The sequence below is a fragment of the Pongo pygmaeus genome, chromosome 18, assembly GCF_028885625.2.
Source record: "Pongo pygmaeus isolate AG05252 chromosome 18, NHGRI_mPonPyg2-v2.0_pri, whole genome shotgun sequence".
Classification (NCBI taxonomy): Eukaryota; Metazoa; Chordata; class Mammalia; order Primates; family Hominidae; genus Pongo; species Pongo pygmaeus.
The window spans coordinates 3,863,052-3,887,418 of NC_072391.2; the positions used below are offsets into that span (position 1 = coordinate 3,863,052).

The 24,367-nt window shown below is 51.8% G+C and overlaps 2 protein-coding genes across 8 annotated transcripts in view; one reads left to right on the forward strand and one right to left on the reverse strand.

Moving 5' to 3' along the window:
- The window catches only part of DNASE1 (deoxyribonuclease 1), a 46,779-nt gene extending 36,962 nt beyond the window's left edge, over positions 1-9,817 (forward strand). For 2 of the 7 annotated variants that reach the window (XM_063655103.1, XM_063655105.1), the window contains exons 4-12: positions 6,914-6,997; positions 7,325-7,472; positions 7,801-7,889; positions 8,054-8,137; positions 8,406-8,521; positions 8,784-8,896; positions 8,971-9,125; positions 9,506-9,602; positions 9,686-9,817. In XM_063655103.1, the coding sequence (XP_063511173.1) occupies positions 7,326-7,472; positions 7,801-7,889; positions 8,054-8,137; positions 8,406-8,521; positions 8,784-8,896; positions 8,971-9,125; positions 9,506-9,602; positions 9,686-9,733 (849 nt within the window). In that variant the 5' untranslated portion in view covers positions 6,914-6,997; position 7,325 and the 3' untranslated portion in view covers positions 9,734-9,817. Of the gene's footprint in view, positions 1-3,290; positions 6,998-7,324; positions 7,473-7,748; positions 7,890-8,053; positions 8,138-8,405; positions 8,522-8,783; positions 8,897-8,970; positions 9,126-9,505; positions 9,603-9,685 lie in introns of all 7 variants that reach the window. The other 5 variants (XM_063655106.1, XM_063655102.1, XM_063655107.1 and 2 more) reach the window with 5 other exon arrangements.
- Positions 9,811-24,367, reverse strand: part of TRAP1 (TNF receptor associated protein 1) — a 60,450-nt gene continuing 45,893 nt past the window's right edge. Inside the window, exons 11-18 of the mRNA XM_054455744.2 lie at positions 24,127-24,196; positions 17,822-17,969; positions 16,134-16,319; positions 15,278-15,416; positions 14,736-14,821; positions 13,820-13,965; positions 10,578-10,650; positions 9,811-10,003 (exon numbers count right to left, since the gene is read on the reverse strand). Coding sequence (XP_054311719.1) covers positions 9,902-10,003; positions 10,578-10,650; positions 13,820-13,965; positions 14,736-14,821; positions 15,278-15,416; positions 16,134-16,319; positions 17,822-17,969; positions 24,127-24,196 — 950 coding nt within the window. The 3' untranslated portion in view covers positions 9,811-9,901. The remainder of the gene's footprint in view (positions 10,004-10,577; positions 10,651-13,819; positions 13,966-14,735; positions 14,822-15,277; positions 15,417-16,133; positions 16,320-17,821; positions 17,970-24,126; positions 24,197-24,367) is intronic.

Below are 24,367 nucleotides of genomic sequence, written 5' to 3' on the forward strand. Positions count from 1 at the left end.
GGAGGCTGAGGCAGGAGAATTGCTCAAACTTGGGAGGCTGGAGGTTGCAGTGAGCCAAGATGGCACCACTGTACTCCAGCATGGGCAACAGAGCAAGAACCTGTCTCAAACAAAACCAGGTGTGATGGCACATGGCAGGAGGCTGAGGCAGGAGGATCCCTTCAGCCCAGGCTGCAGTGCACTACAATTGTGCCTGTGAAAAGCCACTGCAGTGGCCGGATGCGGTGGCTCATGCCTGTAATCTCAGCACTTTGGGAGGCTGAGACGGGCGGATCACGAGGTCAGGAGATCGAGACCATCCTGGCTAACACGGTGAAACCCCATCTCTACTAAAAATACAAAAAATTAGCCGGGCGTGATGGTGGGTGCCTGTAGTCCCAGCTACTCGGGAGGCTGAGGCAGGAGAATGGCATGAACCCCAGAGGTGAAGCTTGCAGAGAATGGTGTGAACCCCAGAGGCAAAGCTTTCGTGAACCCCAGAGGCAGGCTGCAATGCAGAGCCAAGATCGCGCCACTGCACTCCAGCCTGGGGGACAGAGCGAGACTCCGTCTCAAAAAAAAAAAAAAAAAAAAAAAAAAAAAAGCCACTGCACTCCAGCCTAGACAACGTAGTGAGACCCTGTTCCTAAAATAATTTCTTTAAAAACAAAACATAAGGACCAATAAGAGCCATTACAAACTTAAGAGTTTACTATTAATACTTCCCAGTTATGAGTCAGTGTTCTGCTTTCCCTGATTGCCTCTTACATGATTTGTTACACAAATGTCCGTTTGCATGAATAAGAGATTGGATGTTTTATAGGATCTAAGTAAGGTCCATACATTTTGTTTATGGATATATCTCAAGTTTTATTATCATTTATCATCCATCTCAAAATGTGAACTTTTTTTAATCTATGAGTTCTGCCTCTCTTCTTCTTTTCATTTTGAAATCTATTGATGAGCCTGTCCTTTGCCATCTACGATTTCCCAGTCTGGGTCGTACCGTGTCCCCATGGTGCTGTTGAACATGAGCCTCTGTCCTTGTATTTGCTTTGTCATTTAGATCTAGAGGTTTGATCAGATTCAAGATTGTTTTGGCAAGAACTCTCCTAAGTGCTGCTGTGTGTGGTCTTGGATTAGAAGAGACAGAGGCTGTCTTTTGTGATGTTAGCAGCCACTACATCAGGGCTGAGATTAGGGACGGCAAAATGGTGACTTTCAGGTCTAGCATTCCTTCCTCATGTATTAGCTGGAATCCACCTATCTAAAGAGAGCCTTCTCGAACTATGGGTTACTGGGCAGTCCTTTTTGCATAGGAAAGGCAGAATACCGCCTTGATCCTTTGACTTTATTTGCCTTTTTGCAGAATAACAAGTTGAGTTCCTAGCATCCCCCTAAGGTGGCTGATAATTATTTCATGCCAACATGAACTTAGGTATTGAAACACAGTGATATGTTTAATCTGTTGCAATTATTCCTTTCAGTAGCAATTTGTAGAACTGAGAATTTCTTTGTGACAGAATGTTGAAGCAGTGGTGAATGATGAAGGCTAGAAAAGAAGTTACATTCAGTAAAGTAGGAAATCTAACTCAGGCATATGCATTATGTCAGATCAGAAGCTTCACACTTTCTCAGTTTAGAGCACTCTTGATTAAGGTTCAATAATTATTTTAATAGTAGGCCAAAAGATATCCCTAACAGTGGTGCCAGAGGAGACAGGTTGTGTTTTCTGTCTTGTGGCCTGGGTAGTGTCCTGGGACTCTCTGCCCCACCTGAGTCAAGTGTTGTGGGATAAAGGAATCTCTCAGGGCGAGGAGCTTCTTAAGTTAAATCAGTAGAAATTTAGGCATGACATGGGCCTTCAAATGTGTGAGAAGCTGTATCATTTTATTTCTCAGTGTATTTTCCCCAACTTCTAGTTGATAAAAAAAAATTCTTAAAGAGTTTTCGTATGTGGGAACTAAGGTGGTCTTGTAAAATTTCAAGTCATCCTTAAATAAAATGACCCACCTAAGAACTTGCTCCCGTTAAGTGGTGAAATCAACTGGAGTTGGTTCCTACAAGTTGTGTTTATTCTAGTTTTGTCTGTAAGTAGGTTGTGTGAGTTAATTCATTTATATTTACTATATGTCTTTTAAATTAGAAAACATTTGTTATTATGTATGTCCTTTTAGATTTTACCTGCAGCTCATACTTTGAAATCATCACCCAGTAGTGTCTTACTCTAGCATCGTCTAAATCTGAGCATCATCTGGGTGGACTCTTAAATTTCAGTAGAAACCACGAGTTATTAATACATCTTCCATTCAGGTATCAATTTCAGAAGGAAACGTAAATGAATATTCTAAATAAGGCTAATTTGTGTTAATCTGCCTTTATGTTTGGGGGAAAAAAAGCTGAGACATTGCATGAAAGATGATGCAGGATATACGCTGATCTTTTGGCCCCGTTGAGCTATTTGAACATTGTCCTGTTTATTGTTAGTTTTCTTCATCATTTATTATATGGTCAATTTTTGAATTCCTGTAATATGAGACCTTATTCTATCTTTTAACTTACCATTACCTAAAGTTAGTAAGTCCAGATTATATGGTCATTCCAAAAAAAAAAAAGAAAAGAAGAAGAAATCCCCCACAGTTCCATTTATTAAATAAGTAAACCCCAGTAATAAGCATTTGTGTCCTGGCAACTTAAAGTGGATGTCTAGAAAAGTAATACATAGAGAAAAATGTTCATCTTATTTGTTTAGTCGTGGGATGTGTGTGCCTCTCGAGCACCTCTTCAACTTGGAATCAGATAGAACACCGCCACCCTCATTGCCTCATTTTTCCGTGTCGACCTTCACAGTAATTGCTTGTTCAGTAACTGCCACAACCCAGCCTGGCAGAGAGAGGGAAGATACCCTATAAAGCAAGGTAATGTTAATGTTGAGACCATGAATGGCCTTGAGCAGGGCGGAGTATCAATGCTTCCTTCAAAGTTAAGGAGGATCTGATGGTGCCCTGTGAGTTCATGGGGGTGCCTCCGTGCAGGTTGGAAACCACAGCTCTGCGTCCTTCCCGCTTTCCCTCTTGATCAGTAGAAAGGTACCCTCCCTGGCCTGCATGTCGCTGGGTCACACAACACGGGCTGTGGTTGCACAAAGCCACCGCCACCAGTGTTCCTTTGAGGCCATTTGTTTCCAGCCATGGTGCCTATAGGATTTTTCCTTTATCCTGTAATTTCAGCCAAATCCGAGCATGTGACCTGGCTTAGATGTCAGTATAACTGTTCTTATGTGCTCTTTTCCCTTCCTGTGTCTGTGACAGGTTTAATTTAACCTGAGAAGGCTGCAGATCCTCGGGGTTGGTGTAAAAACAGCTCATCCTGATCTGAGAAGGCGGTCAGCTTTTCTCGTCATTGCTGTTGGCTGCCAGCACCCATTCTCTGTGGATGTGAAAATCCCAGAAGGGCTGGGCTTCCTTCTTGGGCATTCCCCAGGCCTATCTCCAGAGTGGGGCCCAGCATGGGAGGATTGTACCCTACTCACTCCCCTCATGTGGGGCTTGGACCTACAGCTCGACAGCACCCGTGGAATGTGGGCAGAAGCGACAGCAGCTAGCTCCGCCTCGGCCTTAGGGTGGCACGTGTTCTGCTTGTGCCCTGGGAGCTTCCACCTTCCACGCTGTGGGAAGAGGGTGTCCAGGGAGCTGCAGTCCCTCCAGCCCAGCCCCAGGACGAGGCCCAGGCAGCAGAGCCACCCCAGCTGACCTGGCAGTGTGAGAGAAATGCATGTGTATATACTGGGTTTTCAGGTGGGTGTTACATGGCAGCATTGACTGACACAGACAGAAAAGAGATCCACGAGGGAGAAGTGAGAGTGCTGGAGACTCCACAAGCCACAGGCCGCAGGGGCAGGATGGCTTCTGAGAAGGTGAAATGATTCTTCTGGGAATCTATCAGAGGAAGACATAGAGGTTCCAGACAGTTGAAGGCCCAACAGTGATCCCAGACAGGCCCCATGTCAGACCAGGCTCCTCCAGGGCTGTGCTGCCCTCACCAAAGCCTGTCCTGAGGGCAGCCACACAGCAGGCAGCACTCGCCATTTGTACAAGCGAGGCCCAAGTTCCAGCCTTCCTTCTGGCAGGTAGAGGAAGCAGGGGCACCATGCCTGGGAGCTCCTGAAAGCAGATGGGGCAGCATTTGGTCAAGAGCCAGGAGGGGATGACAGACCAGAGGGGAACCCTTGTCCCACGTGCTGAGCACACGTGGGGGGCTGGGCACTTGCTCTGTGAGCTATAATTGGTGTCCCTGTGCCCTGCCAGAAGCTGCACCAGGCAGTTTCTTGGTGGAGGACAGTGGCCGCCCTCTAGCCTTACTCCCTTCCCCATGATGGGTCGCTGTCAGATGTGTGTCCAGGAAAGGCAAACACCGAAGGCAGAGGACCAGTCCCTACACCGAATACTCTGGTGGCCTTGCTTGGGGGCTGGATTTTGACATGCTGGAGGCTGTCCTAGACTCAGAGATTGAAAACAGGGAAGAACCATTGCTGAAACCTTTGGAAAAGCCTGCAGTGGGGCCTCTGGCAGCCTGAGGAGTGGTGGTGTTTCCATCTGGTAGACGCCGTCTCAATAGGAGGAACAGATGAGTGCACCAGTGCTGCCAGCCAGAGGCGTCTGTCGGCGTGTCTTTATGGAATGGGGTGTCAGTCTTGTGGAGGGCGGTTTACCTTCCTGTTTCTAGTCCCCACTGGACCTGCCTTCTGCTTCATGGCCAGCTGGCCAGACCTAGCACTTTCCTGACTTTCGACCTTGGCCCCTGCTGACACTTGCCGTTGAGGCCTCCTGCAGACCCCATTTGTATTCCTTTTCTGCAGTTCTCACACCTGAATCCTGCCTGGACTTCTGCCAAGCCCTCCAGGCCCTCCTCCCCCAGGGGGACCACAGATCCTACGTGCAGGGCTGTCCTTGGAGGGCGAGCACAGCCCCTTCCAAGTGGGCAAGACCCAGAGGTGGCTCAAAAGATAGCTGTGCCCTAGCCCTGGAACCTCTGAATGCTGATTTTTGTAGCAAAAAAGGACTTAGAGATGTGAGTAAAGGCTGGTGAGATAAGGACATCATCCCTGCTCTCTGGGAGGACCCCAAATGCAGGCGCACAGATCTTCAGAAGAAGAGGCAGAGACTGGGGTGACGCAGCCACAACTAAGGAAGGCCAAGGATTGCTGGTAGCCTGCAGAAACTGGAGGGCAAGGAGCATCCCCCCCGGAGCCTCCAGGAGGAGCAAGGTCCTACTGACTCTGACTTCAGACGTCCAGTCTCCGGAATTGTGAGAGGATCCATTTCTGTTATTTTAAGTAACCAAACTTGTGGTAGTTACACCAGCCTCAGGAAATGAATACAAATGGAAAGTCAAAGATTCCAAGAAATGAGTGGCCGGGTGCGGTGGCTCACACTTGTAATCCCAGCATTTGTGGGAGGATTGCTTGAGCTCAGGAGTTGGAGACCTTGTGTCTATGAGAAACTTAAAAAATAGGCTGGGTGCAGTGGCTCACGCCTGTAATCCCTGCACTTTGGGAGGCCGAGGCAGGCGGATCACAAGGTCACGAGTATGAGACCAGTGTGACCAACATGGTGAAACCCCGTCTCTACTAAAAATACAAAAATTAGCCAGGTGTGGTGGTGTGTGCCTGTAATCCCAGCTACTCAGGAGGCTGAGGCAGGAGAATCGCTTGAACCCGGGAGGCAGAGGTTGCAGTGAGCCGAGATAGTATTACTGCACTCCAGCCTGGGCAACAGAGCAAGACTCCGCCTCAAAAAAAAAAAAAAAAAAATAGCTGAGCATGGTAGCATGCACCTATGGTCCCAGCTATGCCGGAGAATTCCTTGAAGCCAGGAGTTCAAGACCAGTCTGGACAAAATAGCAGGACCCCATCTCTACCAAAAAAAATTAAAAATTAGCCAGGCATGGTGCTGTACCCATAGTCTTAGCTACTCAGGAGGCTGAGGAGGGAGGATTATCTGAGCCCTGGCGGTCGAGGCTATAATGAGCCATGATTGTGCCAGTGCACTCCAGCCTTGGCAACACAGTGTGAGACCCTGTCTCAAAAACAATAAAAACCCAAAACAAAAGAACCAAGAAATTACTGGACCTGAGGCCTGGCCTTTAGCTGCTGCCCTGCCCTTGTGACCTGGTCACTCGGGATCCCCTGGGCCTAAACACACAGCCTATTGTCCACCTCAAGAAGGCTCCCCACTGCCTGGCTGGCAATTGGAGTGGGCTTTGCAGGCCCCACCTGTCCTGGCCCCACGGCGCTGGTGCTGCAGGCCCCTGCCACTGCTTGTTCCGAGCTCCCCAGCCTCCTGCAGAGTTGCCTGCACCTGATGGCGATGAATCAGGAAGGCAGGCGTGTCCTGGGCCACAGAGCAGTCATGGCTGTCCAGCCACCAGGGGGCTCCATTTGCAACCTTGGATGTGGCTTTGGCCTCTTACTCCAAAGTGACCTTGGGGCCCCTAGACAAGAGACAGGGAGACTGGAGTCCAGCCCCACCCTCCCGCACATACCTGGCCCATCCCTGCCCTATCCTGGAAAATGGGGGCCACCACACGTGCAAGGGACACAGGACAGGAACCTTTGGCCTTGTTATCAGACATTTTAAAACTAAGTGCAAACGTGATTATCAGGTGCAGTTTTTACAGCAGCAAGAAACCTGTGCTTACAGAAAGAAACACATGCCAGCAACCCACCTATGCGGAAAGCCACACAGAGCCATTGTGTTCTGCACCCTCAGGTGGCGGCTCACAGTTGGCCCAGGGAAGGTCACAGCTGCCTGAACTTTTAAAACTCCCGGACACGCACTGCCTGCGCAGGATCCAGAGCCCAGCAGCACCGCCAGGGCCTTGAAGTGCTGCTTCAGAGACCTTTCTTCATAAACTACTTTTTTTCTTTAAGCAGCAAAAGGAGAAAATTGTCATCAAAGGATATTCCAGATTCTTGACAGCATTCTCATCATCTCTGAGGACATCACCATCACCTCAGGTGAGCACCAGGTGGAGTGCCTCTGGGCGACTGGCCAGTTTGGAGCAGGAGGGAGGCTTAGAGTCTCATCCTCCAGCAGAGAGTGAGGTGGAGGCTCCACCGTCCCTCCCGGGCGGGTTTTCTGGTGGATGGAGGAGTGACTCGGGGTCCTCTACATGGTGCCAGCTGTTTGGCTTTCTGGACATTGTAGGGAAGGGTTTCCCCCGCGTGCGTCCCCCTGACCGTGAGCTCCACCAGCCCCTGCCAGCTGGGCTCCAGAAGGCTGGAATGCTGTGGCAGGGATGACGTCTCACTTCTGTTATGTCTCTGTGCCCTGCGCTCTCCCAGGATGAGGGACCTGAGGCTGCTGGGGGCGCTGCTGGCACTGGCGGCCCTACTGCAGGGGACCGTGTCCCTGAAGATCGCAGCCTTCAACATCCAGACATTTGGGGAGACCAAGATGTCCAATGCCACCCTCGTCAGCTACATTGTGCAGGTGAGGCCAGGGCGGCCTCTCCCCAAAAGCAGAGGAGCTCTGGAGTCCGGGGCTGGTGGGCAGGGCCAGCCCTATGGAGCCACAGAGTGTCGGCTGTGGGGTACTGAGCACCACTGCTCCCAGCCTGGTGGAACAAGCTCTTGGCTGTGGACCAAGGTCCTCATCCCTGCTGTGCTGTCCCTGGCTGGCAGCAGAAGCCCAGGCAGAAACATGAGGCTGCAGCTAAACCGAGCAATGCTACGAGCATCAGCTGTGGCTCCTTTTGTGGCGCTGTAGGGTCCCTGGGTGGCACCAGCCCTGCTCAGCACCACTGTGGCCCTGCCCCCAGATCCTGAGCCGCCATGACATCGCCCTGGTCCAGGAGGTCAGAGACAGCCACCTGACTGCCGTGGGGAAGCTGCTGGACAACCTCAATCAGTGGGTGACAGTGGCAGGGTCATAGGGAGGTGACATCTCGTCCAGGGCACAGCCTCACTTCACTTGGGCCCCAAGGGTGGGGACCTGGGCACAGCCTCGCTATCGGCAGCCAGAGGAGTCCCCTGTGGCCCTTGCCACTGGGACCTTTTGTTTCTTCAATCCAGGGATGCACCAGACACCTATCACTACGTGGTCAGTGAGCCACTGGGACGGAACAGCTATAAGGAACGCTACCTGTTCGTGTACAGGTGGGTGGTCTAGAAAGCCAGGAAGCCTCTCCCTCACCTGGGAGGGCCCCAGCAGAGCAGGGAAGTAGTTTGTCCTATGACAAGAACCTGAGGCTGCAGAGCAGGGTCCAGGGTAGAGTCAAAACACCCCAAGGTCCCGGACCAATGGGGTGAGCAGGTGCCTGGCTCGCCCGCCCTCCTGTCGCCTGGGACGCGACGCCTGCCTCCTGGGAAGCAGGAGTGGGGCAGCTTCCAGCCTGGGGTCACCTCCTGCCCGGCCTTCCCGCAGGCCTGACCAGGTGTCTGTGGTGGACAGCTACTACTATGACGATGGCTGCGAGCCCTGCGGGAACGACACCTTCAGCCGAGAGCCAGCCATCGTCAGGTTCTTCTCCCAGTTCACAGGTGGGTGCTGCCTGGGCCAGGGTGGGGCTCGGCTTGGCACTTATGGCCTCCACCCCCTCCTAGGGAACCTGGAATGCCTGTGTCACACACTGCCCTCCCAGTCCCTGGGGCTTGGGTTTTCCATTCAAGTCATTTGGAAAATATCCACCCCCCGGGGGGACTGTCATGATACATAGTTCCAGCTGACATGGTGACTGAACCTGCCCCCAGGGAGTGTGGCTGGCTGCACGGTGTGCCTCACACGACATGGCTGTCTCCACAGAGGTCAGGGAGTTTGCCATTGTTCCCCTGCACGCGGCCCCGGGGGACGCAGTAGCTGAGATCAACGCTCTCTATGACGTCTACCTGGATGTCCAAGAGAAATGGGGCTTGGAGGTGAGGCCCTCCCAGGGGCAGTGGGCACCAGCGGCCTCCGCGTGTCCCGGGCCACAGGCAACGTTTCCTGGTAGGACGTCATGTTGATGGGCGACTTCAATGCGGGCTGCAGCTATGTGAGACCCTCCCAGTGGTCATCCATCCGCCTGCGGACGAGCCCCACCTTCCAGTGGCTGATCCCTGACAGTGCTGACACCACAGCTACATCCACACACTGCGCCTATGACAGGTGAGCAGGGCATCGCGCTTAGGGCAGACTGAGGGGGCACGTCCAAGAGCAGCCGTGACTCATAGGTCCGGCTTCAGAAGCCTCGAGGCCTTTGAACACTCACCCAACTGAGCTTCAGTTGATCCACTCAGGGAACAGAGTAACAAGAGCCACAATTTTTAGTTTTTGTTTGGAAAAGCACATCTGGGGATAAGAGGAGAGGCAGACACCTAGGCTGTCATGCGGTTTCCACATTGAGGGGCACAGGCCAGGGTATGCAGTTTTGGGCACCCACAGACCTGCAGTGGCAGGTCCCAGGGCTCTTAGTTTAGTTCCTGCGGGCACTGAGCCAGGCCCATGGGTGAAAGGGGAACCTACTTTCTCCTCCCAACACCCATCAGGATCGTGGTTGCAGGGATGCTGCTCCAAGGTGCCGTTGTTCCCGACTCGGCTCTGCCCTTTAACTTCCAGGCTGCCTATGGCCTGAGTGACCAACTGGTACGTGTCCTCCCTTGCACATGAGGATGAGACACAGGAGCTCAGGTAGGCTCAGCCCAGACCCTGTGCCCACTTGCCTGCAGGCCCAAGCCATCAGTGACCACTATCCAGTGGAGGTGATGCTGAAGTGAGCAGCCCCTCCCCACACCAGTTGAACTGCAGGAAGAGAGGACCCATCGTGCCGCAGGACCCAGAAAAAAAGCCCAACTCAGGTTAAGAAATACCTTTTAATTTAGGTAAATAAAGCTCAAGGAGGTGGGGCTGTCATCTGTGGTGTCAGTCCTTCTGGCCCCTGGCTGTCAGTGTCGCTCCAGGGCCTTGACAAGCAGCTCATTCAAGCGGCCCACCATGGCCCTAGGGTCATCAACAAGCCCAGCAGCAATCATGGCGTTCTCGTATATCTGAAAGGCAAGAGGAGAAACCCATTATGAGGGACATGGAGCACCTTTTCATTTTTTTTTTGAGACAGAGTCTCACTGTTGCCCAGGCTGGAGTGCAGAGGCACGATCTCGGCTTACTGCAACCTCAGGTGATCCCCCCGCCTCCCAAAGTGCTGGGATTACAGGCGTGAGCCACCACGCCTGGCCATTTGTCCCTTTTTAAAACAGAGTTTGGCTGGGCACGGTGGCTCACAAGGTCAGGAGATTGAGACCATCCTGGCCAACATGGTGAAAACCCCGTCTCTACAAAAATACAAAACAATTAGCTAGGCGCGGTGGCGCATGCCTGTAGTCCCAGCTACTCAGGAGGCTGAGGCAGGGGAATTGCTTGAACCCGGGAGGCAGAGGTTGTAGTAAGCCGAGATGGCGCCATTGCACTCCAGCCTGGCAACAGAGCAACACTCCATCTCAAAAAAACAAAACAAAACAAAAAAACAGGATTTTAGAGGAAACGAAACTGCTGTTCCACCCTGAAGACAGGATCACAGGGCTGGTAGCCTGGGTCCATACAGTCATCCTAAGCTGCTGCACTCACCTGATCCACAAGCAGCTGGGCCAGGCCAGGCTCGCTTGCCCGCAGCTGATTCAGCTTCTTGATGAGCGCGTGCCTGCAACACAGAACCCACGAGAAAAAGCAGCTCAGTACCACGTGCAGTGACCCTCCCTTCATGTTTTGGGATTATCAGGGTATTTAAAGAAGCACAGTAAGACTGTCTGTAGTTTTTTAAAGGTAGTAAATGATCATTATAGATAATATGATTATATACCCAGAAAACCCAAGAGAATCAGGAGTGTCAGTATTAGAAAATGCTGTAAGGTAGCCAAGCTCCAAGATTAATATACACTAAAGGGACAAAAGGAGCTTAGTATGTGAAGACATGCCTTGGTTCCTAGATAAATAATAAAAGAAGGGAAGACCCACATGTTGAAACATATTATAGAGCTCTAGTAAATAAAACAGTTTAGGTCTGGAAAGGGGGAATGCAAACAACTCCATGTAACGAGGGTGGACACTGAGTGTCTGATGAGGACAGTATTTCACAGAAGAGGGAGGAGACAGATCATCCAGCAGCACTGGGATAACTGGGAGCCATGCAGAAAACCATTTAGACCAGAGTAAATTCCAGAGGGATCAAAGATGACAAGCACAATTCTAGGGAATAAATGTTTCATAATCTCAGAAGGGGAAAGCCTTTCCAAGCAAAACTACAAACCCAGAAGCCAAAAAGTAAAGAATGATTGACATATGTAACTTCAGAACAATATTTTTCTGCATAGGAAAAAGCATCATGTAGTATTTAACCTTAACATGAATATTATAATTTTTCACTTAGAAGTCTGATAAAACCAAGGGCTCCGGGGAACTGTAAATTTGTACAACCTCTCCAGAGGACAACTGGAGTCGGGAAAACCACGTATGGATGATGTGCTGAGACTCAGCCATTCCATTTCTTAACTGCATCCCTTTAAACACTTTTTTTTTAGACAGACTCTCACTCCTTCACCCAGGCCAGAGTGAAATGGCATGATCTTGGCTCACTGCAGCCTCCCGGTTTCAAGAGATTCGCTTGCCTCAACCTCCCAAGTAACTGGGATTACAGGCACCCACCTCCACCCCCAGCTAGTTATTGTATTTTTAGTAGAGACGAGGTCTCGAACTCGTGACCTCAAGTGATCCACCCGCCTAGGCCTCCCAAAATGTTGGGATTACAGGCGTGAGACACCGCACCCAACCTAAAACAGGAAACACTTTAAATGCACATCCTCACATTTCTAGTCTATGTAGCCGGAAAAAAGGACATTCTTAATATGCTAATATGGAGGTCACCTAGTTACCCTAAGGGAGAAAAGCAAGGCAAGGACCCACTGCACAGCAAGTTCCCCCTAGGAAGCCCACAGGTGCAGCTGTCCACAAGTGCACATAATCTCTGCAGAAATACAAAAGCCCTAATGCTGGCTGCACTGGGGACACAGGTAGGAGGAAATTTACCCCTGTAAGCAGTTTTGAATTCTGAACTATGTGGACAGAACACCAAATTTTAAAACAAATAAAAGTGAAGCTGGCTGGGCACAGTGGCTCTGGCCTGTAATCCCAGCACTTTGGGAGGCCAAGGCTGCAGTGAGCTCTGATGGCGCCACTGGTACACTCCAGCCTAGGTGACAGAGCAAGACCCTGTCTCCAAAAGTGAAGTCCTTTGGCAATAGACAGAAACGAGCACTTCTGCAGCTATCTTAGAAAACTAGTTTGGCACCAAAACTAGTTAAAGTGACCTGGTGTCTGCCTCATTGAGCTGCTCCAGCGGAGGCACAGGCATTCTGCATACTGGTGCTGCTTTGCACTGACAGCCATAAGCCAAGTCAGCTTTTCCCCAGGAGTGCCATGGCTAGGAAAACGCATCTCCCTCACCTCCAGTATAAATTTAAAAGTTATGACTGTAAAATGACAAAAGAAAAAAACTAGACATGTACTAAAGAACAAAACAAAAACTGGCTGGGGGTGGTGGCCCACACTTGTAATCCCAGCACTTCGGGAGGCCAAGGCAGGTGGATCACTTGAGCCCAGGAGGTAGAGGTTGCAGTGAGCTGAGATCGCCCCACTGCACTCCAACCTGGGGGACAGAGTAGACCCTCTCTCAAAAATTAAAATATTACTTAGGCTACATTGTGGGGGGGTGGTAAGGCTATGGATTTTGATTTCCTTTTTGCTGTTTTCTAACATTTTTGGTAACTTATGTAACTTCATTTTTTAAAAAATTGCTACATACAAAATTTCCCCCAAAAAAGAAACTTCATATACAAGTTAGAAAATGAAATTTTAAAATACTCAATAAGACACATCAAATAATAATTCTTTAAAAATGGTACCAGAACCCTACAGAGAATTTAAGGTACCAAAGGATGTTAAAGACCTAAATAAAAAGATCACATTCACGGGTGCAAAGAAGTGATACTGTAAAAAGAAAGAAACGTAGGAGCAATGAATTCATGACTCTGTAAAGATTTCCTAAGATCCCAAAAAAGCATCTAACAAAAACGTAAATGTTCTATTAAGAATACCTACTCATCAAAAGATACCTAAAGGCAGGTGAAAAGACATTTACAACAGATAAAGGGCATATAAAGAAAGGAGGGAAATCTTACGGCTCAGCCACTGTCAGGGCTGGGGGTTCTCAGTCCACCCTGGAAGCAGCTCCCACCACCAGGGCCACAGAGAAACCCACACAAGCCCCAGACACGTGGACAAGAATACTCAGAGAGGCCTGGCTCTCCACAACTTCTGATCAAGAACCACTCGAGGCCCAGCAGAGCAGAACGGAGGCGTCTGCTGTGCCGAGGTGGGTTTCTGCAGTGGACATTATTCGGCTATGAAAATGAACTTGTGGCAGCCCCTCTGCATGGGCAACCCTCATGCCAAGTGAGCAACGTGAGACTTCAGCAAACACCAAGATACACCAAGATCCACGTACAAAGCTCAAAACAGGCAAAACTGAGCATGTCCAGGACATGCACAGGTGGCAAAGCCATAAAGCAAAACGAGGACACGGTCACAGGTTGGGATGTGGCTAACCTCCCAGGCGACACCTGGGGATGGCAAGGGGCTGGCCAGGTTCTGTTTCACATGGGTGCAGCCTAAACTGAATACAGCTCCTTAGAGTTACCCACGTGTCCACAGGCCTCAAGCACTTTTCTTCTGTGTCACATTCCACAACAAAAGAACACCACACACAGGATTCTGGGGAGTCCCGCAGGCTGGAAGGGCCAGGAGCATGGCCTCACCTGGGGTTGATCTCCAGCGTGGGCTGCAGGAGCTGTGCGCGCTCCTCCTGGGTCTTGGCCAGCTGCTGCATGCGCAGAAAGTGGCGGGCAGCCCCCATCTCCAGCACGGTGACCATGGCAGGGTGGGTGTCCAGTCGGAGGGTCACCTGTGAGCAAAGCCAGGGGTTGAGGGTGATAGAGGTTCCCCATGTGAGAGGGCTGGGGGCTGGCAGGATCTTAACCAGGGGTGAAGGTCACCCAGACCACGAGGTAGCAGGCGGGGTCTCTCTCAAGGACTCCCCTGGACCAGCGCTGCTTTCTCCCCATTACCCACTAACCTGTGGGCCCTGAGCTGATGCCCCACGCAAAGATACTGTGCCCGAGGGGCTCCATCACCCCGCTGCCCCGCTGCTGCCTCCAGAAGCTGCCCGAATCCATCGTCCTCTGCTCCACGCCAGCCCACCCTGCATGAGGCCCCTCCTCCAAGTGACCATGCGTGGGACGCTCATTCCTCACTCTGAGCTAGACCGGTTGGCGGGGGGAGTCTTAGCTCTCTGAAGCCCACCCAAAACCCGTAAGAACCCAAGTGAGAATGTGAGCTCCTGAGGGCTGGAGTAGCATGTCCCTTCTTTGGAACCCCCATGTCCTCAGCCACCGCAGCTCCCACTCGGGATGCTGGTTTTTCAGTTCTCAGTTCACACCTGCTCTGGAGCAGGGCTGGGAGGAAGACACTGCCTTCCTGCCTCAGCAGCATTCCCGGGCAACACGTGTGCCAAGCAGGGACCCACAGGGTCTCCACCTGACACCATGAGCTTCTGCTGCTGCTGGAAGGACACCCACCGGGCCAGGTACTGGGAGCCACCAGCTGGCCAGCCTGTTAGGGATACTGAGGGCCACAGCGGCCAAGTGTGGTGGTCCATCCCCGGGAAAGCTTCACCTTCACGTTGATGACACGTGACCCCAGCACGTTTCTCATCCAGGCCATGAGCTCCTCTGTCTCCTTCTCTGACAGGCACTCGGCGGCTGCGGAAGAGCAGGCGAGAGTGAGCTCAGGCCTGCACCCCCACTCCCCGGCTTCCATGGGGGCCGTGCAGCATCCTGCCAGCTCCCACCTCCTCTCCCACCAGGATGGAGACAGAAGCTAGCAAGATGTTTTCATCTAAAAGTAAAACCTCAAAGGGTGCTTCAGGTTGCCTGAGGCCCATACAACTTGGTTAGGGCTTTAAAAAGAATACACAGCCTCTCAAGAAGCTAGGCCAGCTCCAGAAGCCACCGTGGCAGGAGCACTGAACAGACCCCTGGTATCTAAACCAGGAGGCACCTTCCTCCAGTCACCAGGGTGCTCCCACAAGGCTCTTCTCGGGGGTGGCTGAGCCCAGGTCAACTGAGGAAAACCCAAAGGAAGCCCTCACTGCAGGGCAGGAGAGGTATGCAGGGAGTGGGGACCGGCCCCATGCCTAAAGAGCAGGGGATGCCGACCTGGGGACCCGTCCTCAAACTTCTCCTCCTTGTAGTGATCCACGACTATGTCCGTCTCCACGGAGATCAGCTTCTTCTTGTCAAACTCACGAAGGTGCAGCAGGGTGAGCTCATCAAACTGCTCAAAGCAGAAGAGAACCTGCAGGTGGCCAAAAGCAGCTCCATCAGGCCGGGGGCGGGGGCCTCCAGCAACCACAGAAGAAAGGATGTGGGCAGCAGGAGGGCTGGGAGAGCCAAGTGGGCCACACTGGGGAACACTGGGGCAGCTGGGGTTCCTAGGCCTGTGTGACAGTTACTGTGACACCTGGGTCTGAGGAAGGCTCTGACTGCCTTCAAGGCAGAAGCGCTCCACACATAAAGAAATCCACATGTGGCTGAGTGCAGTGGCTCATGCCTGTAATCCCAGCACTTTGGGAGGCCGAAGCGGGCAGATCACGAGGTCAGGAGTTCAAGACCAACATGGTGAAACCCCGTCTCTACTAAAAATACAAAAATTTGCTGGGTGTGGTGGTGTCCACCTGTAGTCCCAGCTCCTCAGGAGGCTGAGGCAGGAGAATCACCTGAACCCAGGAGGCGGAAGTTGCAGTGAGCCGAGACTGCGCCACTGCACTCTAGTCTGGGCGACAGAGTGAGACTCCGTCTCAAAAAAAAAAAAAAAACACACATGCCACATGCGACCTCCAAGTGAGAAGAAACACAACCGTCACAGTCGGTCTGGCCTCTGTGCCCGTGACCCTGACTCACTGTGCAGCCCTAACCGGAGTCTTGGGCAGGTTCACCCAGCACAGAGCTGAGAAGGTCAAGACCCTCCCCAGGCTACAGCCCTGGGAGCCCGCCCCACCCACCGCTCACCCACCTCTGTGTCTTTCTTCTTCATGGCCTCATAGTAGGGCGAGTGCTCTGCCAGGTGCCGGTTGGGGGCGCACAGGTAGTAGATGTTGCGAGTGCCGGCCCGCATGCGGCTGGCATATTCTGAGAGGCTGGTTAGCTGCCCGGAGGGCAGCGCCGAGGACTCGTAGCGCAGCAGCTTTGCTATGTCCTCCTAGAAGGGACGGGGCAGGTCACCACTTGCTCCAGGCCCATGGGCTCAATGTCGCCCAACTAGCTGGGCACAAACCCTCCGACGCCCATGGCCTCCTGGCACTGCAGGCTGGCCCTGACCCGAGGGACGGTAGTGGACTCGGGGGTTGTCTGAGACCAGGCCTTGCTCTGCCCATCAGGCCCCTTTCGGGAGCTCTGGGGGCTTGGGAAGCACCTCCTGCCCCAGATGGCCCAGGGGCTCTCCAGGAAGCTATGCGCATCACACTCTGGGAGGGGACCCCACCCAACAGCAGAGCCCGGCCTGGACCCAGTGTCTTCCCTCTGCCCTCAGTGACAGAGTCAGTCTCTGGTGGGCACACAGACACGGGTGAAGTCCACGGTTCCCGGCCCTCCTCACAGCTGGCCATGGCAGAGACTGGCTTTGGCCAGTGGATTTCAGTGGGATTTGGAGAAGGGCCCTTAGGGGAGGGGTTTGCCCTCCTCCCCATCAGCTGAACGCAACTGTGACCTCTAGAGCTCATGGGAGCTGCAGCTGGAAGGACGCAGGGGGAAAACAGAAAGAGGGAAAAGCAAGGAGCTGGGCACCCACCCAGCAGGACCCAGGCCACCCCTGCACACATGGTGGGTCTGCATTGATAAGACATGTCACACATGCACACCTACAAAGACCTAGAAATGTCTCTGACTCCTCCCTATGTGCTGTTAACCTAAATGAAGATAAATGAGAATGAAGAGGCCTGTGTCAGAAGCTGCCAAGGCAGCAGACAACCAGAACACAGCCTCCTTGGGACCCCACACGCGTGGTCACCCTCCTCCCGCTGCTGGGGAGAAGGGACACCAGCACGAGATGGGCTCCTAGGATGAAATGTTCTGGGATTACAGTGGAGGCAGCCGCACCACACTGTGAATGCACTAAATGCCACTGAATTGTACGTGTTAAAAGGTGAATTCTGTGAATTTGATGCTATGTAAATTGTATCTCAATAAAAAATGGACAAAAAATGTTTATGGAACAAATGTTTCATTTTTCAGCCATCCACTATTTGATTAACTGAACGACTGGCCCCTGTAGCATAGTATTTGGAGACTGATATCCAGTACATGATGAATAGTCCCTCAGTAGACACTGAGACCACCCCCTTCCCCACCCACGGGATCGGAGTCCTTGGCTTGTCCCGCCTGTCTGTGGCTCCCCAGCCCCCAACATCCTCTGAGGGGAGACAGTGTGTGCACACCCGCTTCCTGCCACTCCCTGTGCTGCACCTTCAGACAGCAGTGAGGCTGAGCCCTTCAGAGCAGAGCACAGCACTGGCGGGAGGGTCAGGACGTGCCTGGAAGGTGCCAGAGGCCCAGAGGCCCAGCTTTCCATTTCTCGACCCTGGTGGCAGCAGCCGGGGCGCCCAGCTACACCATCGTCACATCAGGGGACACCTCCACCAGCTTCCTCAGCAGCCCCAGGGACAAGGCGGCCCAGAGAATAGGCCTGGAACACAGCTCCTATACCTTGACCTCCTGCTCGGTGGTGGTCACAATGCCCTCCCTCATGAACAGGCCGTAATCTTCAAAAAACTTTGCATATTTCTCAGCATCTTTTTTACTCTGGTCAATGAAGAATTTGATCAGCCTCTGCTGTAAAATGTCCCGGAGTTTCCTACAGAAAAGAAATGCATTTAATACATACAAGCAGCCTCTATGAAATACAAATGGCCAGAGGGTACGAAAAAACATTCAGCCCCACTAAGAATCAAAGAAGTGAAAACAACAAGGTACCGTTATTGGCCAAACTGAAAAGGACTGAGCAGAAAGACAGGAACCCTGGGCAGTGGCCGGACAGGAGGCAGCAGGGTGGAGCGCAGACACCCCCTGGAGGCGGGAGGAGAACCGATGCCCCCAGAGACAGATACCCACGCCCGGAAAACGCTTCCAACCTTTGAGCCAGTTGTTCCAATTGTAGGAACTGCACCTTAGGAAACACGTGAGCACACCAAGATTTATGTACCAGGATTTTCACTGTGGCACATAAAATATAACAATTATGAACAACCTCATGTTCAAGAATATAGGCTAAAATTATGTAATGCTAAATGGCCATAAAAAAATCCCACATCTTTTAATAATCCTCAATGACATGAGAAAGTTAGCTGTGTTGAAAGAAAATCCAGAAAAATCCCAATATGGGTAAATTACAGTACGTCTATAGATACAGGCAAAGACTACACATTCTACATGTACATAACAATTTTCCAACATTAGGAGCAGCACTGTATATACTATATATGTACACTGTAATTTGGGATTTATACTGAATATGTGTACACTCTAATTTTTCAAAATTAGGATTTTAGGGATCAGGATATTTACTGCAGCATTATATAATGGCCTAAAATTAGGAACAACTTTATCACTGGGATTAGGGATTTTTTTAATTTCTTCTTAATATTTTGCCTTTCCTTTAAGCAGGTAAATTAATGTATTTCAACAATCCAGAGCATGGGAACAACACTCTCTGGAGTTCATTTAGAGCCTTTCCTCCCGCACTGCATCCCCAGTGACTCGGTCCTTCAGCCACAGGGCAGAATGGGACAGGACATGCCTTCATGCCTGGGAGTGGGGGGACAGTAGCCCAGGATGCGGTGCAGAGCCCAGGGAAGGTGTCTATGCAGGGCCATGGTTGGGAAGAGCCTGGTATGGGTGTCAGAGCCCAAGAACTCCAGAGAAGGGTGTCCAGACTGGGGGTGTGACCAGCCCACTGTGAAGAGTCAGAGCCCAAGTAGGTGACAGGGACATCCACAGAAGAGGGCAGTGGCAATGGTAGATTGGTTACATGGAGGGGGATTGGTCAAATGGGTAACTGTGTTAAGAATAATCAACCGGGTAAGGTGGCTCATGCCTGTAATCGCAGCACTTTGGGAGGCCAAGGTGGGTAGATCACCTGAGGTCAGGAGTTCCGAGACCAGACTGGCCAACATGGTGCAACCCTGTCTCTACTAAAAATACAAAAATTAGCTGGGTGTGGTGGCGGGCACCTATAATCCCAGCTACTCGGGGGCTGAGACAGAAGAATCGCTTGAACCTGGGAGGTGGAGGTTGCAGTGAGCTGAAATCACACCACTGCACTCTGGCCTGGGCAACAGAGCGAGAATCAGTCTGAAAAACAAAACAAACAAACCAAAAGAATGAGAGAGAGATTTCTCACTGTCCAAAGGGACTTTCAAACACAGGAGAAGGAAAGACCAGAGCATCCCAGTGGCACTGGATTCATATTGGAGGTATCAGTGTGAACACAAGAGAAATAAAGCAAGGTATAGGTATAGGTATGTACACACACACACCACACTCTCTCTCCACACACACACACACTCTCGCCACACACACACACCCACACACACCACACCCTCTCTCCACACACACACACACCACACTCTCCCTCTCCACACACACACACCACACTCTCCCTCCACACACACACACACACACACACACACACACACACACACACTCTCTCTCTCTCTCTCTCTCTCTCTCTCTCTCACTTTCTCTCTCCTATTCCTAAGCTGTATCTATCTACTAAGAGGGCCTGGGAGCACTGACACCTCAATAGCAATGAACACCCACAGTGCCCAGATCTTGGTTTCTAAATACCATTCTCCATTAAAGGAGACAGGAGTCCTTAGAGAAGTAGTAGTCCTAGGGCTAAAAGACGTCGTGCAATACAAGGTGAGCCTAGAACATCTGGTACCAGAGGAAGTCCTCAAAGCAGGATCTGCCCAGGGCCTGTTCAAAAGGATGAGCGACCATGAAGAGGCTCCCACTGGCCACATCAGGGACCATCTAAACATCAAAAATAATAGGCCAGATGTGGTGGCTCACACCTATAATCCCAGCACTTTGGGAGGCCAAGGCAGCTGGATCACTTGAGGTTAGGAGTTCAAGACCAGCCTGGCCAACATGGTGAAAATCTGTCTCTATAAAAAATAATAAGCAAGGCATGGTGGCTCCTGCCTGTAATCGCAGCACTTTGGGAGGCCGAGGCGGGCAGATCACCAGAGGTCAGGAGTTTGAGACCAGCCTGGTCAACATGGTAAGACCCCGTCTCTACTAAAAATACAAAAACTTAGCAGGGCGTGGTGGTGGGTGACTGTAGTCCCAGCTACTTGAAAGGCTGAGGCAGGAGAATTGCTTGAACCCAGGAGGCAGAGGTTGCGGTGAGCCAATATCTCACCACTGCACTCCAGCCTGAACAACAGAGTAAGACTCCATCTCAAAAATAAATAAATAAAAATAAAAAAATTTTATTAATGATAGCAACAGATTATAAACTCTTGAATAAAACAGGAAATCAGCCCATATAAATAAATTATAAATAGTATAAATATAACACATACTTTTTTTTTTTTTTTCCAATCAGACAAGTCTCACTCTTGTCCTCCAGGCTGGAGTGCAGTGGTGCGATCTCAGCTCACTGCAACCTCTGCCTCCCGGGTTCAAGCAATTCTCCTGCCTCAGCCTCCCAAGTAGCTGGGATCACAGGCACCTGCCACCATAACCGGCTAATTTTTTTTTTTTTTTTTTTTTTCAGATGAGTCTCGCTCTGTCGCCCAGGCTCAAGTGCAGTGGTGTGATTTTGGTGCACTGCAATCTCCACCTCCCAGGTTCAAGCAATTCTCTGCCTCAGCCTCCCGAGTGGCTGGGATTACAGGTGCTGCCACTACGACTGGCTAATTTTTTTTGTTTTTTTAGTAGAGATGGGGTTTCACCATGTTGGCAGGCTGGTAACTCCTGACCTCATGATCCACCCGCCTCGGCCTCCCAAAGTGCTGGGATTACAGGCGTGAGCCACTGCGTCCAGCCTGATTTTTCTATTTTTTAAGTAGAGACAGGGTTTTACCATATTGGCCAGGCTGGTCTCAAACTCCTGACCTCAGGTGATGTGCCCTTCTCGGCCTCCCAAAGTACTGGGATTAAAGGCGTGAGCCACCACGCCCAGCCAACACATAAATATTTTAAGTAAATAAATGAATATATTGAGAGTTTCATGAAGAATGTGACATTTACATAGCTTCAAAATACCACCCCTATAACATCTGTTAATTACAAAGGGGAGGACATCCTTGTTTGTTGGTAATGCACCCCAAAGGCATCGGGAAGGCAACTTCCTCTCACAGGGTTCGAGGAAAAACATGTTCTTGGTACCATGCTTCCAACTTTAAAAAGTCTGTGATTCTTTCAAAAGCTCTAATTTCGGCTGACTCTTTTCTGATCGAGATGAGTTCTCAGACTGACAACGCAACCTTTTGACAACCACAAGCTGGGATGAGGACCCCTGCTCTGCAGCTTCGCGCACCACCAGGGGGCCAGCATGCCTGCCACAGCCAGGAATGCAGCTCCCTTACTGAGGAGGACCACCCCTCTGTGACTCAGTTTCCACAACTATGAGTGAGGACTCACGGCTCCCCTCACAGGATGAAACAGGTGTTTATGCAGGCTGAGCACAGTTCTCAGTGGAGAAGAAATACTCAGGAAACACATTCAGGATGGGGAGAGGAACGCAGCCACCTTGGCCCACAGGGACACCAGGAGCTCCCTCTCCACAGGGCCTGGCCTCTGCCTCCACTTCATCCGTGAGCTTCCCAGATGAGGCCAGACGTGTCCCCAGTTCAGTGAGTGTCCTTTGCCTTATCCAGCCCAGGGACATTGTGCCTGGAACCTCCCCTCCTGTGGCCACTCCTGGGCAGGTTGATGGGGATGGACAAAGGGTGGGGACAACTCCAGCACCAGCAATAATAATAATCCGGGAGTCAGCCCCAAGCCCTCTCCACTGAAGTGAACTGAAACATTGGGCAGATCACCAGTAACCCACAGGCGCACTCAAAGCGCACAGGGTCAATACACCAAAGAGCACGACTCTAACGACCACAGAACAGTCACTGCTGTTGGGCGGGGACGCATCCTGCTGAGGTCAGCACATGTGCTGCCCTGTGGTCATGTCAGCAGCAAGGCAGGGTCCTGCTGTCGGGAGCCAGCACAGCTGTGTGGGGAAACAAGGACTGAGGCCCCCTTTTCATTGATTATATAACATATCCGTAGTCAGCAAGGAAAATAGCTTTTATATAGTTAAATCTTCTGACCAAGTAACCCCACTCCTACCTAGTATTCTATCCTAAGGAAATATAGCTGCAGGTAAAGATTTCAGAACAGGCCAGGCACGGTGGCTCACACCTGTAATCCCAGCACTTTGGGAGGCCGAGGCGGGCAGATCACAAGGTCAGGAGTTCAAGACCATCCCAGCTAACACAGTGAAACCCCATCTCTACTAAATATACAAAAAATTAGCTGGGCGTGGTGGCAGGCACCTGTAGTCCCAGCTACTCGGGAGGCTGAGACAGGAGAATGGCGTGAACCTAGGAGGCAGAGCTTGCAGTGAGCTGAGATTGCGCCACTGCACTCCAGCCTCGGTAACAGAGCAAGACTCCGTCTCAAAAAAAAAAAAAAAATCTAAGTGGCCAGGTGCAGTGGCTCATGCCTGGAATCCCGGCACTTTGGGAGGCTGAGGCCAAAGGACTGCTTGAGCCCAGGAGTTCCAGACCAGCCTGGGCAACATAGTGAGACCCCAACTCTACAAAAAATACAAAAAAATTAGCCAGGCATGGTAGCTCACACTTGTAGTCCCAGCTACTTGGGAGGCTGAGGTGGGAGGACTGCTTGAGCCCAAGAGGTTGAAGCTGCAGTGAGCTGTGATCACACCACTGCATTCCAGCCTGGGCAACAAGCAAGACCCTATCAGTCAACCAATAAAACTATCACTGCTGCTTGCTTGGTTGAAAAAAGAAAAAAAGTCTCCGTGGCTCTTTCTGCCTCTGAAGGTGAGGTGGGAGGACATCACCGGCAGGCCATGTGACCTGTGCAGGGCTGGGCACGGACCCACCAGGCAGGAAACCACACTGCCCACCATCTCCCCAGAACTGCTCCTGCCCGTGGCACAGGACAGAATCTCTGAGGACCAGTGCCTCTCGGTGTGGGCTTCTCGCCATCCCCACAGCACAGCCCAAACACACACCAACTACCCAGCCTCGTCCTTTATCCGAGAAACTGCTTCCATTTCAACACTGGAGAGAAACCGGTGGGCAGAGAAACACTGCAGGCGTGTGGGGGGCTCCAATGAGGCCCGTTCCATGGCATGCTGCACGTGGTGGGCTCTTGAGAGACCTCCAGGGCTCCCAGTTCCAGCTGAATCCTCACCCCACAGGCTCCCTTTGAAACCTGCCCTATGTGACTGCCCATCTACCCCACCCTAAACAGTCAACAGCAGTCGTCTCTAGGTGACAGCACAGGTGACTTGAATGTGCTCTAGTAAGGAAATACTACTTGCATTAGGGGAAAAAAAGCCAGTAAGCGAGGTTTTGAATAAAGACTATTTGGTGAGCCTGAGGCCAGAGTGGGGAAGTCATAGCTACTGATGGAGAACCTGGAGCCAGCACACTGGAGTCCCCTCCACACAGGGCTGGCCTGCTGCAGGGTTGCAGTCACAACCCTGGGGCACAGGTGGGCAGGTCTGGCTCTGCGGCCCCTCCCCCTATCCAGACTCCAGCCTCAGCCATGACCAGCCACCCCCACGTTCTTCTGGACCACAGGCTTCAGAGGCCAGGCCAGCACCTGGAAGGCTCCTGAGGGCCCCCATGTGCAGGCCAGGCTTCCCCGTCCACCTCTGCTCTCAGCTCCATGGGCCACGGCTAGAGCCATCTGGGGGCAAAGGAGCAGGTAGGGGCCTTGTCCCCAGCAGGGTCCTCTCCCTGCAGCCCAAGGCTCACCTGATGAGTGCGCTCTCCTGCAGCAGCTCCCGGCTGAGGTTCAGGGGAATGTCCTCACTGTCCACCACACCTGGGAGACACGGCAGTCAGCTTCTCCCGGGGCTGTGGCCCTCCACACCACCCAACATTCCCCATTAACCTGCCCTTTGTCTTCAGGCCTGACCTTCAACCCAGCACGTGTGCTAAGAGGGAAGCAGGGAGGCAGCACTGGCGGAGCTTCCTCTACGTCCTGCCACCTCCC